The 20,404-nt window shown below is 49.8% G+C and overlaps 1 protein-coding gene across 1 annotated transcript in view; it reads left to right on the plus strand.

Moving 5' to 3' along the window:
• The first annotated feature begins 6,773 nt into the window (after window positions 1-6,773).
• LOC142472657 (alpha-N-acetylgalactosaminide alpha-2,6-sialyltransferase 1-like) overlaps window positions 6,774-20,404 on the plus strand; it is a 25,271-nt gene continuing 11,640 nt past the window's right edge. The window contains exons 1-4 of the mRNA XM_075579749.1: window positions 6,774-7,039; window positions 12,526-13,507; window positions 16,561-16,729; window positions 17,635-17,806. Of these exons, the coding sequence (XP_075435864.1) occupies window positions 6,927-7,039; window positions 12,526-13,507; window positions 16,561-16,729; window positions 17,635-17,806 (1,436 nt within the window). The 5' untranslated portion in view covers window positions 6,774-6,926. The remainder of the gene's footprint in view (window positions 7,040-12,525; window positions 13,508-16,560; window positions 16,730-17,634; window positions 17,807-20,404) is intronic.

Consider the following 20,404-nt stretch of genomic DNA (forward strand, 5'->3'; position numbering starts at 1 on the left):
GGGAGTGCTCGGCCCCCTCACTGGCTGCTCGGTAATATGCTGGCACGTTCGGGAGTGCTCGGCTGCCCTCACTGCCTGCTCGGTAATATGCTGGCACGTTCGGGAGTGCTCGGCCCCCTCACTGGCTGCTCGGTAATATGCTGGCACGTTCGGGAGTGCTCGGCCCCCTCACTGGCTGCTCGGTAATATGCTGGCACGTTCGGGAGTGCTCGGCCGCCCTCACTGGCTGCTCGGTAATATGCTGGTACGTTCGGGAGTGCTCGGCCACCCTCACTGGCTGCTCGGTAATATGCTGGCACGTTCGGGAGTGATCGGCCGCCCTCACTGCCTGCTCGGTAATATGCTGGCAGGTTTGGGAGTGCTCGGCTGCCCTCACTGCCTGCTCGGTAATATGCTGGCACGTTCGGGAGTGCTCGGCCCCCTCACTGGCTGCTCGGTAATATGCTGGCACGTTCGGGAGTGCTCGGCCCCCTCACTGGCTGCTCGGTAATATGCTGGCACGTTCGGGAGTGCTCGGCCGCCCTCACTGGCTGCTCGGTAATATGCTGGTACGTTCGGGAGTGCTCGGCCACCCTCACTGGCTGCTCGGTAATATGCTGGCACGTTCGGGAGTGATCGGCCGCCCTCACTGCCTGCTCGGTAATATGCTGGCACGTTCGGGAGTGCTCGGCCGCCCTCACTGCCTGCTCGGTAATATGCTGGTACGTTCGGGAGTGCTCGGCCACCCTCACTGCCTGCTCGGTAATATGCTGGCACGTTCGGGAGTGCTCGGCCGCCCTCACTGCCTGCTCGGTAATATGCTGGCACGTTCGGGAGTGCTCGGCCGCCCTCACTGCCTGCTCGGTAATATGCTGGCACGTTCGGGAGTGCTCGGCCCCCTCACTGGCTGCTCGGTAATATGCTGGCACGTTCGGGAGTGCTCGGCCGCCCTCACTGGCTGCTCGGTAATATGCTGGCACGTTCGGGAGTGCTCGGCCGCCCTCACTGCCTGCTCGGTAATATGCTGGCACGTTCGGGAGTGCTCGGCCACCCTCACTGCCTGCTCGGTAATATGCTGGCACGTTCGGGAGTGCCCGGCCGCCCTCACTGCCTGCTCGGTAATATGCTGGCACGTTCGGGAGTGCTCGGCCACCCTCACTGCCTGCTCGGTAATATGCTGGCACGTTCGGGAGTGCTCGGCCACCCTCACTGGCTGCTCGGTAATATGCTGGCACGTTCGGGAGTGCTCGGCCACCCTCACTGCCTGCTCGGTAATATGCTGGCACGTTCGGGAGTGCTCGGCCACCCTCACTGGCTGCTCGGTAATATGCTGGCAGGTTTGGGAGTGCTCGGCCACCCTCACTGCCTGCTCGGTAATATGCTGGCACGTTCGGGAGTGCTCGGCCACCCTCACTGGCTGCTCGGTGATATGCTGGCACGTTCGGGAGTGCTCGGCCGCCCTCACTGCCTGCTCGGTAATATGCTGGCACGTTCGGGAGTGCTCGGCCACCCTCACTGCCTGCTCGGTAATATGCTGGCACGTTCGGGAGTGCTCGGCCACCCTCACTGCCTGCTCGGTAATATGCTGGCACGTTCGGGAGTGCTCGGCCACCCTCACTGCCTGCTCGGTAATATGCTGGCACGTTCGGGAGTGCTCGGCCACCCTCACTGCCTGCTCGGTAATATGCTGGCACGTTCGGGAGTGCTCGGCCACCCTCACTGCCTGCTCGGTAATATGCTGGCACGTTCGGGAGTGCTCGGCCTCCCTCACTGCCTGCTCGGTAATATGCTGGCACGTTCGGGAGTGCTCGGCCACCCTCACTGGCTGCTCGGTAATATGCTGGCACGTTCGGGAGTGCTCGGCCACCCTCACTGGCTGCTCGGTAATATGCTGGCACGTTCGGGAGTGCTCGGCCACCCTCACTGCCTGCTCGGTAATATGCTGGCACGTTCGGGAGTGCTCGGCCGCCCTCACTGGCTGCTCGGTAATATGCTGGCACGTTCGGGAGTGCTCGGCCGCCCTCACTGCCTGCTCGGTAATATGCTGGCACGTTCGGGAGTGCTTGGCCGCCCTCACTGCCTGCTCGGTAATATGCTGGCACGTTCGGGAGTGCTCGGCCACCCTCACTGGCTGCTCGGTAATATGCTGGCACGTTCGGGAGTGCTCGGCCACCCTCACTGGCTGCTCGGTAATATGCTGGCACGTTCAGGAGTGCTCGGCCACCCTCACTGCCTGCTCGGTAATATGCTGGCAGGTTTGGGAGTGCTCGGCCACCCTCGCTGGCTGCTCGGTAATATGCTGGCAGGTTTGGGAGTGCTCGGCCGCCCTCACTGGCTGCTCGGTAATATGCTGGCAGGTTTGGGAGTGCTCGGCCACCCTCACTGCCTGCTCGGTAATATGCTGGCACGTTCGGGAGTGCCCGGCCGCCCTCACTGCCTGCTCGGTAATATGCTGGCACGTTCGGGAGTGCTCGGCCACCCTCACTGCCTGCTCGGTAATATGCTGGCACGTTCGGGAGTGCTCGGCCACCCTCACTGGCTGCTCGGTAATATGCTGGCACGTTCGGGAGTGCTCGGCCACCCTCACTGGCTGCTCGGTAATATGCTGGCACGTTCGGGAGTGCTCGGCCGCCCTCACTGCCTGCTCGGTAATATGCTGGCACGTTCGGGAGTGCTCGGCCACCCTCACTGCCTGCTCGGTAATATGCTGGCACGTTCGGGAGTGCTCGGCCACCCTCACTGGCTGCTCGGTAATATGCTGGCAGGTTCGGGAGTGCTCGGCCGCCCTCACTGGTTGGTCTGTACGAAGTGCTTTGTTTCCTTCTGGGATTTTTGTTGTCCCAGACAAAGTCGGGGATCTGTATTTGTTCTGTTTGATTTATTGGAATGGGTCGGGGATCTAAACCAATACAGTGTTCTAGGGAGTAAATTCATTTTAACGGAGTATATCGTTCCCAGCCACGAACGTGGATACTCCGCCTGTTTAATCAGATCGTCTCAGAGGTGCCTCCGTGGTGCTGGGTAATTAGACATTGTACACGTTGTTACTATTGATTTGCTTTGCTTAATTCCCAAGTACAGTAGTGTTAGGAAAGGAAAAAAGAGAAAGCGCACAAAACGCCCGCAGAGAAGCACAGCTTTAATAAAAAACACATATGGTTTTGCACTCACATGGTGTCCATAAATAAAAGCCTTCCCACTGCGCTCTGTAATCTGTGCGTGCCACGCGTCACTTTGCCGGCCTCTTTAGGCTTATTACATTGTGCGATATAATTGTTGAGCTCATTCTGTATTTAGTTTGGGTTGTTTAGGTTTTGGGTTCGTTTCCATAGGGCCACCTTTTCTTTTACAATCCGGCGCATTGAGTAACCCTATGACCACAGTGCTAGTTACACGACGTGCTCTGTTAGATGGAGTACAGGGGTTAGGGAGGACAGACAGGGGGAACGTAACTATTGGGCTAACATGGTATTCCTCTGAGCTTAGCTGGGAGCAGAAATTCTGTCTGATAGGTATCGTTCTCATTTCTCTCGGGGGAATACATTTTTGGGGGTAGGGGGGGTGACGGCCAGGGTCACGCGTGTGTCCTATTGCAAGAACACTCTGTCTGCTGAAAAAAGTGCTCAGATTAGGGAAAAAAGAAAAATAATAACTTAACAACATGATTGTGCTCTCCAGGCAACGGGGAGTAATCTTCTATTCAGTTCTAATATTGGGTATTTCTTCCCTGTGCGCAAACCGACTTAAATAGTAAAACAACTTATTCAACAATTCTAGTACCCAAAGATTGCTGTCTTGTTTGGAACCTGAATTTACTCGTACACAATCACATTGGTCTCTGAAGGCCCAGGGGGGAAAACCCAGTATACATTTGTAATATTTGGGCCGAGGTATTTCTTCCTTGTCCGAAGGCCAGTTTAAGTAGCAAAACAGCATAGTCAACATTTTTAGTATCTCGAGGTTGTAGAGTAGCTTGGAGCCGGCGCTTGCTCAAACATCGGTGGGTGGGAATAACCTTTAACGGTTGTAACGTTTGTTCAGAGGTTCTTCTTCTCTGCAGCACATACGTTGGCTTCTTGGTATCTAGATATTGTGATCTAGTTAGGGACCTTCACTTACTCAAAAACAAGGATTTCCTTCCCGCCGCGAAGGGGAAGAACCTTTCTATTTTTGATATCTGGTCAGTGGTATTTCTCCTTGGTCTTCAACAGTAAAATAACATGGCGCACGGTTTAAGGATCTCCAGGTTGTAGAATAATTTGGAGCCTTGATAGGTGACTAGGAACACAGCGCGATTAACACCTCTTGCTTCTACTTGGAAGCGTAGCTTAAATGTCCATCCAATATCTATGGGGATGAGGCCTCTATTCCCCAAATGAGAACACATCACCCTTTGCAGGCTGGTATCCCAAGTGAGAACCTGCTCTCCTCCCCTCCTCTCCAGGGTCAGCGTCGGGGGGGGGGGGGGATATTTCAGCCCTTTGCACCTGGTTTGTTATTAGCCAGCATGCTGCTCCCCCCATCAGCCATGTTTTTTTTTAAAGAATTCTTAGATACGCCATTATCTATATATCTATATATGTGTGCGTGCGTTTCTCTATTTTCATTTAATTTTACTGTGTGAAGCCTCCTAGTATTTTGTTCTGTATTATCTTAGCGCTAGATAAAAGCGTTACTCTGTTTATATACCTGTGAGTTTATCTACCTCAGTTAAATCTGGGGGTTTAAATATGCTGTCCTCCATTCTAGTCTGATAACAGTAGGCCTGAAGCAACTTATATCTATTAAAATGGCCCTGGCAGTGTCACAGTACATTGTGGGGCAAGATTCATTACAGGTTCACTTTTCTTATTTCAAAAGTTCTCTTTAAGGTAGGTGTATACGGTATACAGCAAGCCACAGAGAAGCCCAATGCTACATCCAATGTGACAAAAATACACAGTAAAACACTTATATAATCTCTTGAAAAAGGGCCATTTAGTTTAACGCTTTGGCCAAAGCGTTGTAAGCCTGTGAGCCACGGCAAGGCCACGGCAAGGCCACGGCAAGGCAGACCCAGTTCACAAGTCCTAACACTGCTAGATAAAATACTAATATACCTCTATTAGGATTAAAATTCTCATTTACCTCTACTAGGAGAAAGACCAGCTTTAACTTTAACTTTCGAGCGCGCTCAATTTGCCCGCAATGCCCCCCCCCCATCCGAGCGCACTTCCAAAATAGCCAGGACACCCGGCGCTCGTGCATGGAGAGCTGGTGACGTCACCGCTCTGAAGCATGAGCGCGGTCAGCGCCAGCGGGGCCGCAGCCTAAGTCTTCGACTGAGCCTCTGATTGAGCCAGCTGTGCTGAAGCTGGGATATCCTGAATACCTGACCGGTTGGGGGCATTGGGGGCTGGAGCTGAGCCCCCTCATCGTCAGGGCTGTGCCTCAGTGGGCAGACGCAGCGGTCATTATGGACAATACATCCTGTTGGTCACGTTTGCTGCAGGGCTGTGTCTGCTGTCATGGAACCTGGTGTTTGGGCGGCGTATTTATATTTAGATATATTTGGAAACAACTATTGGGAGTTTTCTGACCCCTCCTTCTTGGTTCTAAGCTCCCCCACCCCACTTTGATTGGCAGCTCCTGATATATACCTGTGATGACCAGTCTATTGGGGGGGGGGGGGGGTCATGTAGTTGGGTGTTGTTAAGCAGGGCGTTATGAGACCCTGTTTGGCCCTTCGTGGGTTAAAGAGGACACAAAGGGAAACAATCACACATACAGTGATGCCGAGTACTGTATCTGTAAACTTGACAGTCTCCTAAACAGAACATGCTGCACTGCTTAATGGTACTGAGTATCTCCACATACTGTATCCCCGTTGTATAATGCCGATGAGTATCTCTACATAGTTCCTACCATTGTTCATTCCCACTTCATTAAAAAATTTAATATATAACTCCTCCTATTACCCCATATAACTCCTCCCTATAACTCCTCCTATTACCCCATATACCCCCTCCCTATAACTCCTCCTATTACCCCATATAACTCCTCCCTATAACTCCTCCTATTACCCCATATACCCCCTCCCTATAACTCCTCCTATTACCCCATATAACTCCTCCCTATAACTCCTCCTATTACCCCATATAACTCCTCCATATAACTCCTCCTATTGCCCATATAACCGCTCCTTATAACTCCTCCTATTGCCCTATATAACCGCATCCTAAAACTTCTCATATTGCCCCATTTAATCTCTCCCTATAACTCCTCCTATTGCCCCATATAACCGCTCCCTACAACTCCTCCTATTGCCCCATATAACCACTCCCTTACTGTATAACTCCTCCGATTACCCTATATAACGCTCCCTATAACTCCTCCTATTGCCCCATGTAACCCCTCCCTATAACTCCTATTAACCCCATATAACTGCTCCCTATAACTCCACCTATTGCCCCATATAACCGCTCCCTATAACTCCTCCTATTACCCCATATAACCGCTCCCTATAACTCCTCCTATTGCGCCATATATAACTATTCCCTAGCAATCAGGAACATAGAGTTTACAATCTAATCTAGAAGGGAAAGGAACGCTTTGCCGAGCAGCCCATTGCTGTCCCGTCCGGCACCTCAGAGGTTACGTTACCCTTCCCTCCACACCTCCCTAATTTTCCGGATCACCAAACTTAAACTGAGTGTAGATAAAAAAAAAAAAAAGAAATAACAAACTTTGCTGTGTTTAAATTGTGGGTGTATCAGTAAAAATGCAAACACAGGGTTACATGAGCAGCACTTTAAAATCTGCCGTCCATATTTACCCAACCTCCCTCCTCACTGCCTCCAAGACGGGTCCAGCGCATATATCTCCAGGGCAGGCAGGGGATGGGCCGGGGAAGCTGCACACAGCGACACACCTGCACAACATGAGCGGGTGTCCTCTCGCCCGAAACAATGAGGTTTAGCCGCCTTAAGTGGTACCTCTGTCTCTCTGCCGTGAATATCGCGATCCTCGTGCTGCTCCACTTTTTCCGGCACCCCAAGGAAGTGCAGCTGTACCCCCGAAGGTAAGACACGGCGGTGGGTCCCCATCGCCTTCATGTTCAGCCTGTTCTGTTGAGTTAAGGCAGCAAAACATGTGAAATTATATATGTTTCCTTTTTAATAAATCCTTTCTGTAGTATTAGCTTATCAGTGACTGTTTTAATTGAATGAGTATTAAAGCTGCTGGTTTTTTTGTTTTCATTTTAATTTCCCCCCTTTAATCTGCGCATCAATACAATCCACACAATGATAAGTAATTAGCTAAGTTGCCGATCGATCTGTTCTCCTGTGATCGATTGGCGAAGATTTGGCTCGGGGGGCTCACTAAATGGCTGCACAGGTGTATAGGCTTTCCGTGCCTTTGTAAATATTTGCTATAGAAACAAAAAATGCTTGTTACATTATAATACATTAAAAATGTCATATTTGTTTTAAAAAAATGCTACAAGTATTTTCTCATAGTACAGACTGCAGCTTTAATATGCTGAGCATCCTTTCATTTCTATCGCAGGTTTAGCCACCTCCCCAGCAGTGCAAGATGTTTGCAACACTTTCCTGTTTGGCATCATTTGTTGCTAATGTTCCCAGCAGTTTGAGCTGCAAACTGTAACAATTGTCAATGTTACCTTAGTAATTTAAGAATACGTTGTAGCTGCTGAGTTACACGGACTGCAGGATTGATTGGAACTGAAAGGCGGCCATTTCGTTAGGCACACAAGCAGGATTTGGACAGGTTTATAACAGGAGCGCCAAACGATTGCCAGCGTCGGTAAGAATGTAGAGGTCGGACGTTAACACGGCTTCACAGTACAGTTGTATGCGGTGGGATATTTCATTTCTTTGATAATCCGACCTGGTTTCTATCCAGAACGCTCCTCCTCCCGATCTCATACTCATACTCATTCCATTCCACTCACTCTGCTAATAATAATACTACTACCAATAATAATATAATAGCGTGTTCTTGTATAGCGCTGCTAGTTTTACGCAGCGCTTTACAGAGACATTTTGCAGACAGGTCCCTGCCCCGTGGAGCTTACAATCTATGTTTGTGACGCCTGAGACACAGGGAGATAGAGTGTCTTGTCCAAGGTTACAAGGAGCCGACACCGGGAATTAAACCCGGCTCCCCTGCTTCACACTCAGTGCCAGTCAGTGTCTGTACTCACTGAGCCGCTCCTTCTCCCAGGTTCCCCTGCTTCACACTCAGTGCCAGTCAGTGTCTGTACTCACTGAGCCGCTCCTTCTCCCAGGTTCCCCTGCTTCACACTCAGTGCCAGTCAGTGTCTGTACTCACTGAGCCGCTCCTTCTCCCAGGTTCCCCTGCTTCACACTCAGTGCCAGTCAGTGTCTGTACTCACTGAGCCGCTCCTTCTCCCAGGTTCCCCTGCTTCACACTCAGTGCCAGTCAGTGTCTGTACTCGCTGAGCCGCTCCTTCTCCCAGGCTCCCCTGCTTCACACTCAGTGCCAGTCAGTATCTTTACTCACTGAGCCGCTCCTTCTCCCAGGTTCCCCTGCTTCACACTCAGTGCCAGTCAGTGTCTCTACTCACTGAGCCGCTCCTTCTCCCAGGTTCCCCTGCTTCACACTCAGTGCCAGTCAGTGTCTTTACTCACTGAGCCGCTCCTTCTCCCAGGCTCCCCTGCTTCACACTCAGTGCCAGTCAGTGTCTCTACTCGCTGAGCCGCTGCTTCTCCCAGGTTCCCCTGCTTCACACTCACTGCCAGTCAGTGTCTTTACTCACTGAGCCGCTCCTTCTCCCAGGTTCCCCTGCTTCACACTCAGTGCCAGTCAGTGTCTCTACTCACTGAGCCGCTCCTTCTCCCAGGTTCCCTGCTTCACACTCAGTGCCAGTCAGTGTCTTCACTCACTGAGCCGCCTCCTTCTCCCAGGTTCCCCTGCTTCACACTCAGTGCCAGTCAGTGTCTTTACTCACTGAGCCACTCCTTCTCCCAGGTTCCCTGCTTCACACTCAGTGCCAGTCAGTGTCTTTACTCACTGCGCCGCTCCTTCTCCCAGGTTCCCCTGCTTCACACTCAGTGTCAGTCAGTGTCTTCACTCACTAAGCCGCTCCTTCTCCCAGGTTCCCCTGCTTCACACTCAGTGCCAGTCAGTGTCTTTACTCACTGAGCCGCTCCTTCTCCCAGGTTTCCCTGCTTCACACTCAGTGCCAGTGTCTTTACTCACTGAGCCGCTCCCTCTCCCAGGTTCCCCTGCTTCACACTCAGTGCCAGTCAGTGTCTCTACTCACTGAGCCGCTGCTTCTCCCAGGTTCCTCTGCTTCACACTCAGTGCCAGTCAGTGTCTTTACTCACTGAGCCGCTCCTTCTCCCAGATTCCCCTGCTTCACACTCAGTGCCAGTCAGTGTCTCTACTCACTGAGCCGCTGCTTCTCCCAGGTTCCCCTGCTTCACACTCAGTGCCAGTCAGTGTCTGTACTCACTGAGCCGCTCCTTCTCCCACGTTCCCCTGCGTCACACTCAGTGCCAGTCAGTGTCTTTACTCACTGAGGCGCTGCTTCTCCCAGGTTCCCCTGCTTCACACTCAGTGCCAGTCAGTGTCTCTACTCACTGAGCCACTCCTTCTCCCAGGCTCCCCTGCTTCACACTCAGTGCCAGTGTCTTTACTCACTGAGCCGCTCCTTCTCCCAGGTTCCCCTGCTTCACACTCAGTGCCAGTCAGTGTCTCTACTCACTGAGCCACTCCTTCTCCCAGGCTCCCCTGCTTCACACTCAGTGCCAGTCAGTGTCGTTACTCACTGATCCGCTCCTTCTCCCAGGTTCCCCTGCTTCACACTCAGTGCCAGTCAGTGTCTTTACTCACTGAGCCGCTGCTTCTCCCAGGTTCCCCTGCTTCACACTCAGTGCCAGTCAGTGTCTTTACTCACTGCGCCGCTGCTTCTCCCAGGTTCCCCTGCTTCACACTCAGTGCCAGTCAGTGTCTTTACTCACTGAGTCGCTCCATCTCCCAGGTTCCCCTGCTTCACACTCAGTGCCAGTCAGTGTCTTTACTCACTGAGCCGCTCCTTCTCCCAGATTCCCCTGCTTCACACTCAGTGCCAGTCAGTGTCTTTACTCACTGCGCCGCTGCTTCTCCCAGGTTCCCCTGCTTCACACTCAGTGCCAGTCAGTGTCTTTACTCACTGAGTCGCTCCATCTCCCAGGTTCCCCTGCTTCACACTCAGTGCCAGTCAGTGTCTTTACTCACTGAGCCGCTCCCTCTCCCAGGTTCCCCTGCTTCACACTCAGTGCCAGTCAGTGTCTTTACTCACTGAGCCGCTCCTTCTTCCAGGTTCCCCTGCTTCACACTCAGTGCCAGTCAGTGACTTTACTCACTGAGCCGCTCCTTCTCCCAGGTTCCCATGCTTCACACTCACTGCCAGTCAGTGTCTTTACTCACTGAGCCGCTCCCTCTCCCAGGTTCCCCTGCTTCACACTCAGTGCCAGTCAGTGTCTTTACTCACTGAGCCGCTCCTTCTCCCAGGTTCCCCTGCTTCACACTCAGTGCCAGTCAGTGTCTCTACTCACTGAGCCGCTCCTTCTCCCAGGTTCCCCTGCTTCACACTCAGTGCCAGTCAGTGTCTCTACTCACTGAGCCGCTCCTTCTCCCAGGTTCCCCTGCTTCACACTCAGTGCCAGTCAGTGTCTTTACTCACTGAGCTGCTCCTTCTCCCAGGTTCCCCTGCTTCATACTCAGTGCCAGTCAGTGTCTGTACTCACTGAGCCGCTCCTTCTCCATTTTGTGCTTTCTGTGGATATTGTCGATTTTACTGCATTGTCATTTTAAACTGGAAGGTATTAAAACAAAAAATAAAGCGAGGGCACCACAAGTCAATAAGACAGAGAAAGGGTGACCACCATAAAAAAATGTTTATTTGGTCATAGCATCGGTACAACAGTAGGACCACCTACGCATTTCACGCCGTTGCGCGCTTTATCCTGAACATTACATTAGGGCTTTTTTAATAGCCGCCTTAACCGGGAGCATCCGGGTATTTAAACATCCTGTTTGTCCCTCCATCTTAGTAGAGCCCCTGATATAGCGCTGTGGGCAGCATGAAACGCGTTGGGCTACTTTGTGCGAGTTGGATCCATGTACACTTGTTATGGGTGTTTGTCAATAAAGCTTGCAGAGTTTTGATATTCACTCAGTCTGGGACCAGACCCGTGACGGTCTGAATTTGCCTCTTTGCCCGGAGTGCTACTGTACGTCATCATGTTTTCTTGAAATTAATTGGGGTCAGCTCCCGGAGACCCCCTGCTTCAATCCTAGAACTCTAAAAAAAAACAAATTAAAAGAATAGTGGGCATGCCGATAAGCTTCAAACTGGCATCTCTGCTTCTGTAGGATGTGTTCGGCGCAAGTGAAATGGTTATAACTGAATGCGGGAATTAAGGGACGCGGACATGTGTCAAAACTTTAAGCGCAGGATAAATTCAGTTCCGATCTCCCTCTGGCATTCTCAAGAATAACAAACACACACCCACAACGCAAATAAAAACTGAATGTCAAGATATTAATGACAAATGTAGCGTGTAAAACACATTGCGAGCCTATTTACACTGGCCGAAATCCAGGCGTAGATGTACTGTAAGTGCAGGTCTAATTCTGCCAGGCTCATTAGTTTTTTTTGTTTTTTTTAACAAATAAAACTGGAAAATATCAGAAACATTCAATTTGGTTAAAAAAGCACCTTAGCGTGGGGGGCGGGGGGAGGGGGAATTCGCTGTCACATACAGCAGGAGTTCCAAAATCTCTCCCCACAATGCTTTGCATCCACAGCAGCAAGGCATTGTGGGGCGTGACTTTGGAAGCTCCCGCAGTGAGTGACGGCGATACCCCCCCCATGCTGCCTGCACACACTGAGGGGCGGTTTGGGGGGATTATTAAGCGTGTGTTCCCCCCGCGAGCTCAGGACACTATACTGCCTGGGAGCGGTCACACAGTGTGTTAGTCTGATGAGATGGCGATAAGATTTATTCATTAGGGGTTCGTGGGAACAAATATTTTCTGGCGGGGGGAGCGCCGCGTGAATAAGGTTGGGAATCGCTGTTCTAGAATAATACCCTGCGTTTCTTTAGCAGTGATGTATCGTCTCGTGCTGCCAAATCAGGAGCGGGCAACTCCAGTCTTCAAGGGCCACCAGCAGGTCATGTTTTAAGGATATCCCTGCTTCAGCACAGGTGGTGTATTTGACGACTGAGCCACTGATTGAGTCACCTGTGCTGAAGCAGGGATATCCTCAAAATCTGACCTGTTGGTGGCCCTTGGGGACTGGAGTTACCCACCCGGGTGCTAGATCATTTAAAGGGTAGAAAGGTTTCTGAAATTTACACACCTGGAACTTGCTGTACCCTAAATGACATCATGGAGGGGTAACATGATGGCTGTGTACCGTTATGTTTTTAACTGTTTATCACTTGAATATGCTTTTTAATAACTACAGGTAACACACCTTCTGACAGCGAAGGGCTTAACTGAAGTGCTCTTTCTGCTTTTCCTGAGCAGGCAGACTGATGATGTCAGGTCAATCGCCATGGGACCAGGACTACAGGGCCTGAGTGGAGCTCACATCTCACCTACACGTGGAGAAGAGGGTGAATCTGAACAAGGCACCGGGGATACTGAACCGACTGTCAAAAGTCCAGAGAAACGTCATCCAGACACACCGACGAGGCCAGGAGTTTGGAACGTTACACCCAGAAAAGTGTCTTCTGCTCAAGTCTTCTCTAGAACATCCACCAGTGGTAACGCTGCACCCAGAAAAGTTACTTCTGCTAATATCCATCCCAAAACTACCACCAGTGGTAACGCTGAGCTCAGAAAAGTTACTCCCCCTAATATCCATCCCAAAAGTACCACCAGTGTTAACGCTGGGCTCAGAAAAGTTACTCCCCCTAATACCCATCCCAAAACTACCACCAGTGGTAACGCTGAGCTCAGGAAAGTTACTCCCCCTAATATCCATCCCAAAACTACCACCAGTGGTAACGCTGCACTCAGAAAAGTTACTTCCCCTAATATTCATCCCCAAACTACCACCAGTGTTAACGCTGAGCTCAGAAAAGTTACTCCCCCTAATACCCATCCCAAAAGTACCACCAGTGGTAACGCTGAGCTCAGAAAAGTTACTTCCCCTAATATCCATCCCAAAAGTACCACCAGTGGTAACGCTGAGCTCAGAAAAGTTACTTCTGCTAATATCCATCCCAAAAGTACCACCAGTGGTAACGCTGAGCTCAGAAAAGTTACTTCTGCTAATAACCATCCCAAAACGACCACCAGTCGAAATGTTTCACTAAGAAATGTTACTTCCACCCATCTCCATGCCAAAATGACCACTAGTCGTAACTCTCACACGACGACACTAAATGGACACAGATTTCCTGCCACCAGCCGACGGAAACCCTTGAGAGCCTTGGATTTCACGGCTGAGCCAAAGTGGGACTTTGAGGAGAATTATACACTGGAGACTGCGTCCGGACAGACGGTGAGTGTTTGTGCCGAGACCGGTGGAAAAGTCCCCGGGGTGCTGGATTAGTGACATGGACCCGGCAGTAGGCATCTCAGTCCTCCCTGAGACTTCCGTGGAAGCATCTTCTTAAAATTGAGATAAACATTAGTCCCCCTCAGAATAACCCTCTTTCACACATCTGTCGCCCATATAGAATTGGATAGTGTAGGAGACAAGTGCAGAGGGAAAATAAACATTGGCTTCTATTTAGCCCGTGGCTTTAAACAGCACAGCTTCACATCATGTGAAACAAGTAAAACAGGGCTGCCCTTTGTAAGGGCTAACTCCCACTTCCCAGCCACTATCTGCGGGGCACTTACCAACCTCTGACCCCCAAATCCAAAGAGGTACCTGTAAGCAGGGGGCTCTTTACATGAGTCCGGGTCGGGGTTGGTATCCGTCGGGTGCACCTTCTGGAGGGTTCCAGGGTCGGCTATATCCAGGAATAGAGGGTATGGTTCCCTGGGATCTCTCTCTGGCAGCACACACTTCTTAAGTGCTAGAGAGATCTTTTTCCTGGGGGGGGATCTCTCTGGCAGCACAGTCCCTCTGTGCTAGAGAACCCATGCAGTTTGTGCAGCACCCTTTTAAACCTGCTTGATGAGCCAGGTGGACTGGCTAATTGACTCAAGCTGACATTAACCAGCTCCCTGCTGGATTCCTCTGCTACTGACAGGCTTTATGTGTGCTGCCTTTTTTAAACCGGGGAAAGGCCCTCTCACAAATAGGATCAAACATGTTCTGCCCAAACAGATGTTCATATACTCATCCTTCTAAAAAGGAGGTTCGCCCTCTTACACACTAATCACTTGTCCCCATAGATGGTAATAGGATTACCCGCCTACACACTTGTATCTGTTGCCCGTATAGACTTTAATACTATCACCTTGTTCCACACATCTGTTGCACCATAACCTAAAATGGGATTACCATCTGAAACCCATATGTTGCCTCTATGGAATTTAATAGGATCGCACTCGTAGACACCTATTTTGTCCCTAGAGAATTTTATATGATCTCCCTTCTGAATTGTAGGCCTCACCCTCTTCCACATATTAACTGCCCCGTGGAGACCTTCATAGGATCCCCGTCTTACACACTCATCTATAGAGTTACACTTGTCCCTATAGAGTTCACCATCTTGCACAGGTCGTTTTACATAGTTATATAGTAGATGAGGTTGAAAAAGGACATGCATCCATCAGGTTCAACCTTTGCTAAATGTAGACAACAGATACTTTATTCCATATCTATACTTACAGTATATTGATCCAGATGAAGGCAAACACAAACCCCAGTGTCATATCATCCAATGATCTCTCATAAGGGGAAAATTACATTCCTTCCTGACTCAAATAATTGGCAATCAGATTACTCCCTGGATCAACATCCTTCCCATGTATACGTATTTGGTATATCCCTGTGTACCTTTCCTTTCTAAAAATATGTCCAACCTTTTTTTGAACAAATATATTGTATCTGCCATCACAGTCTCCATGGGTAATGAATTCCACGCTGTAACTGCCCTTACTGTAAAGAACCCTTTCCTTTGTTGCTGGTGAAATCTCCTTTCCTCCAACCTTAAGGGATGGCCCCGAGTCCTTTGTACTGCCCTTGGGATAAATAGTTATTTTGAAAGCTCCTTGTATTGTCCCCGAATATATTTGTATATAGTTATCACATCCCCTCTTAGACGCCTCTTTTCTATGTAAATAAATCTAATTTAGCCTCTCCTCATAAATCAGATTGTCCATCCCCTTTATTCATTTGGTGGCTCTTCTCTGCACTCTCTCTTGTTCCATAATGTCTTTTCTAGGGAGTGGTGCCCAAAATTGTACTCCATATTCAAGGTGTGATCTTACTAATGTTTTATAAAGGGGCATAATTATGTTTACTTCCCTTCCATCCATTACATTAAACGTAATGCAAGATAAGATCTTGTTTGCCTTTGCAGCTACTGCCTGACATTGGGCACTATTGCTAAGCCTGCTGTTTACAAACACTCCTAAATCTTTCTCATCAAGGATTCTCCTAATTTATCCCCATTTAATTTTAACTATCAGACTTCAATAGAATCACCCTCTTACACATATATAATGCCCTCCAAACTTCTCCATACCAAACCTTGGGGTCACACCCCTATACATAATGCCATAAGCATTATTGGGATTATCACTTAAATGGCTGTATCATTGACTTACATGCCTCAAAATGCCTTATATGTAACAATAGGGTCCCCCCCCCCCACAAAATTCAGAGATCTAGACTTAATTTAGTGGGGCCCGAGAGAGACACTGACCGGCTCTTCCTCGTCCTTCTTCTTCAATGGCCGAACCAGATCAGCAGCACATTCCAGCCGGGTGAGTTAGCGGACAGGTGATACGTCAGTGTGTCCCGCGAGCGCACGCAGGGACCTGACAAGCTGTGACACCCGAACATTTCTCAGGCCCCACAAGCTCCGGGTACAAAGGCAGAAATACTTTGAACACTTTCGATGTCTAAAAAGCTCAAACAAACCAAACAATGTACAGAGAATGCGATGTTAATGTATTCACTGACAGAGGGGAATTCCCCTATACCTTCTCCCTTCCTCCTATTCTCCCATATAACCACTTTCTATAACTCCTCCTCTTACCCCATATAACTGCTTCCTATAACTTCTCCTATTACCCCATATAACCCCTCCTATTACCCCATATAACCACTCCCTATAACTCCTATTGCCCCATATAACTGCTCCCTATAACTCCTCCTATTACCCCATATAACGCTCCCTATAACTCCTATTGCCCCATATAACTGCTCCCTATAACTTCTCCTATTACCCCATATAACCTCTCCCTTTACCTCCTCCTAGTGCCCATATAACTTCTCCCTATAACTCCTCCTATTGCCCCATATAACCTCTCCCTATAACTCCTCCTATTACCCCATATAACCGCTCCCTATAACTCCTTTTGCCCCATATAGCCGCTCCCTTTTTCCCCATGTAAACGCCTCTCTGTTTTTTATCTGCCTCCCTCCCCCAGACCTGCCCCGTCTCAGTGAAAATCAAGGCTGCCAATTCCTCTTGGCTAAAAGAGTCTTTCCTCCTTCACGTTACAATTTTCATGGACAAGAGCCATTTCAGCGTCCCGGAGTGGCACAGGCTGGGGCATTTCCTGCCTCCTTATGGCTGGATGGAATTAAATTATACAGGTAGGAGTCACAGTGAAAAAACGCCGGGCCAGAACTCCTCCTATAGGAGTATATCCACTCCCCATATACCCACCCCCCATATACGCACTCCCTATAACACCTCCTATTTCTGCATATTACCTCACCCAATAACTCATATTATTCCATATGACCCCTCCCTATAACTCCTCCTATTGCCCTTCCTATTACTCCTAATGCCCCATATAGCCGCTCCATATAACGCCTCCTGTTGCCCCATAAAACCTCTCCCTATAACTCCTCCTTTTGCCCCATATAACCTCTCCCTATAACCCCTCCTATTACCCATATAACCGCTCTCTATAACTCCTCCTATTCCCCATATAACCGCTCCCTGTAACTCCTCCTATTACTCCATATAACCGCTCCCTGTAACTCCTCCTATTACCCCATAAAACCACTCCCTATAACTCCTCCTATTCCCCATATAACCACTCCCTGTAACTCCTTCTATTACCCCATATAACCGCTCCCTATAACTCCTCCTATTGCCCCATATAACCACTCCCTGTAACTCCTCCTATTACTCCATATAACCACTCCCTGTAACTCCTCCTATTACCCCATATAACCCCTCCCTATAACTCCTCCCATTACTCCCTATAACTCCTCCCATTACCCCATATAACCTCTCCCTATAACTCCTCCCATTATTCCCTATAACTCCTCCCATTACTCCCTATAACTCCTCCCATTACTCCCTATAACTCCTCCCATTACTCCCTATAACTCCTCCCATTACTCCCTATAACTCCTCCCATTACTCCATATAACTCCTCCCATTACTCCCTATAACTCCTCCCATTGCTCCATATAACTCCTCCCATTACTCCCTATAACTCCTCCCATTACTCCCTATAACTCCTCCCATTACTCCATGCTTGCAGTTGTCCAGGAGGTGGTGTCCGCCCTCCCTCGCTTGTCCGACCAGCAAATACTTCTCTCCGCCAGCAGCAGTAAGACGCCGCACTGCGTCAGCTGCGCGGTGGTGGGGAACGGGGGGATACTGAACGCTTCCAGGCTCGGCAAAGAGATCGACTCGCACGATTATGTCTTCCGGTGAGTCTCTGAGTTGGGAAACGTGTGTGTGACGGGGGAGGGTAACCAGGCTCTATAATAAAGGTCACGCCCGTTATGGTTACCCCAGCTCCGTATATACGGGTCCCAGAGAGTCAGCTCTTGGATCCAGTAACATTGTATGATCACCTGGTACAATAAAAGCATTTTTTGTGTTTTCCCCTTTCCGGGCGTGCCATCGAGCTGGGATTGATAGTGTGTGAGGTTCACGGGGGGGGGGGGGGTTTGGCGGAGGAACCGTTGACAGAATGTGCCTAGGAGGTTGGGGTCCTGAGTTACCGAGGCCCCAATAAATGTACCCGGGAATCATGCCTGATTCTCGGATACATGTAGGCACATTGCCCCGGCAATACCTCCCCTTGAAAACGTAAGCGGCACTCCCCACTAGGGTACCCTGCTTCAGCACAGCCCAGAAAGGAGAATGAGGCACAGGGATAAATATGTATTCCTGTAGCTGAGGGAATCCTTAGGTTAAGGGGATACCCCAGCTAGTGCCAAGGTGACCCACAACCAGTATAAGGTTTGTGGGTACCCAACCGTATATAAGGTTGGGGGGGGGGGGGGCTATGCAAGTTCAAACTGAGTCACAGGGAAAGTGTGAGAGGGGAAATAAGGCAGAAATAAAGAGAACATTTTTCCTTTTCTGTGTTGGTTCTCTCTCCCCCTCTGTCCCCCTCTGTCCCCCTCTGTCCCCCTCTGTCCCCCTCCTTCCTTGATGCCCATTTAATATTTGGTTTGAATATTGATACTCTGACATCCAAATTTTATAGGAACAAATCCTCCCTACGCCTGCGGGTCAGAAATGGGGTAACAGTATGCATGTATTATATGTATCCCCCTCGATAAGATGCAGCTATGCATGCTTCTTCCTGACTGGCTCCTCTTTGGTGTAAGCTGCTTGTAATAAACCAATGACTGAGAGCAGCAGCAGGGGCTTCTGGGAGTAGTCTGAAATAGGGACACGTGACATTACAGCCAATCAGTGCGAAGTATCAGAGGTCGACGGACCCAGTTAATGGAGAGGAGCATGAGGAGACCAGAGTTAGAGAGACCCCCAAGAGAGCAGCCAATGTCTCAGAGAGCTGCTGCAAGCAGATAACCAGGCCCAGAGGAGGACAACTCAGGGGCGCAGGGTGACTAGGTAACAGACAGGCTCCCCCCCGAGTGGAGGTGAAATCGGATCAGCAGACTAAGGGAGTTGTGAGTAAACAGAGAGGGGATCCTCATTACAGGCACGGGTACCGAAGTCTTTGCGAAGAGACAGGCCTGCTGCAGTATAACACTGATTATAAGAGCTCCAACGTTTGTGCTGGCACCTACACATGGGCCCCTTGTAACACGGGTCGTGAGAACTCAGAGACATTGGCACACAACTGCGCAGCGCCTTACAAGTATTGTGACTGTATGTACATGATTCTCTCACAGGATCACACGTGTATTTATATATCTGTGGTTATTGGGCTATGATATAAAAACATTTTGGTTTTGCATAGCCAGGTGCCGTGTCCTATTGTCTGACCTTTGGTCACGTGCTCCGCTAGGGAGAATGCACCGGTCATAACATACATACAGTACAAACCGGTAATTCCCCCCTTCTGCGCATGCGCAACCTCCGTTCGGCGCGTGCAACCTCCGTTCTGCGCGCGCAACCTTCGTTCTGCGCATGCGCGACCTCTGACTTCCCCGTTCTGTGCATGCACGCAGACATGGCGGCCCCCTTCTCGGTACCGCCGTATCAGCGGATCGCCGAGAAGCGGGGCCCTACTGTGTATGTGTATGTATATACACACAAGGGCGCTGACCTAGGAGAGCAGAGACGCCTTCCCCTACAGCAACAGAAACAGATACAAGACTTTCTTGTTGGACTGTTGTGTGTGTGTGTGTGTGTATGTGTGTGTATGTGTATATATATATATATATATATATATATATAGAGAGAGAGAGAGAGAGAGAGAGAGAGAGAGAGAGAGAGAGAGAGAGAGAGAGAGATACACACACACATACATATACACACACAACAGTCCAACAAGAAAGTCTCTTATCTGTTTGTTGTAGCTGTAGGAGAAGGCCTCTCTGCTCTCCTGGGTCAGCGCCCTTGTGTCCTATGGAAATGTCTATGTCCAGGTATAGAGGCCTTGTCCCCTCGGGTCTTGCTGTCGGCATAAAGTCCGGTGTGCACTGCAAGCAGGGTAGGGCGCAGGTAGAATGCAGATAGAAACCATGAATTAAAAAATCTAATTTACTAAGTGACTAGAGACATAACAAAAGGAACAGAGTAGTGCAGAGTAGTGCACTCTGACGCGTTTCGGGCCTTGGCCAAGGCCCAAAACGCGTCAGAGTGCACTACTCTGTTCCTTTTGTTATGTCTCCAGTCACTCATTAAATTAGATTTTTAATTCATGGTTTCTATCTGCATTCTACCTGCGCCCTACCCTGCTTGCAGTGCTCCACTGATTCCTCTCACGCGGTTGCCTTCTCTCACTATCAGTCACTACAGTCGGATGCACGCCTGGGTGAGCTTCTACCTGCAATTAGGCTCCGTTGAGCCTTCACTCTAACACTGAGTTATTTATGGATTTT

The sequence above is a fragment of the Ascaphus truei genome, chromosome 22, assembly GCF_040206685.1.
Source record: "Ascaphus truei isolate aAscTru1 chromosome 22, aAscTru1.hap1, whole genome shotgun sequence".
Taxonomy (NCBI): Eukaryota; Metazoa; Chordata; class Amphibia; order Anura; family Ascaphidae; genus Ascaphus; species Ascaphus truei.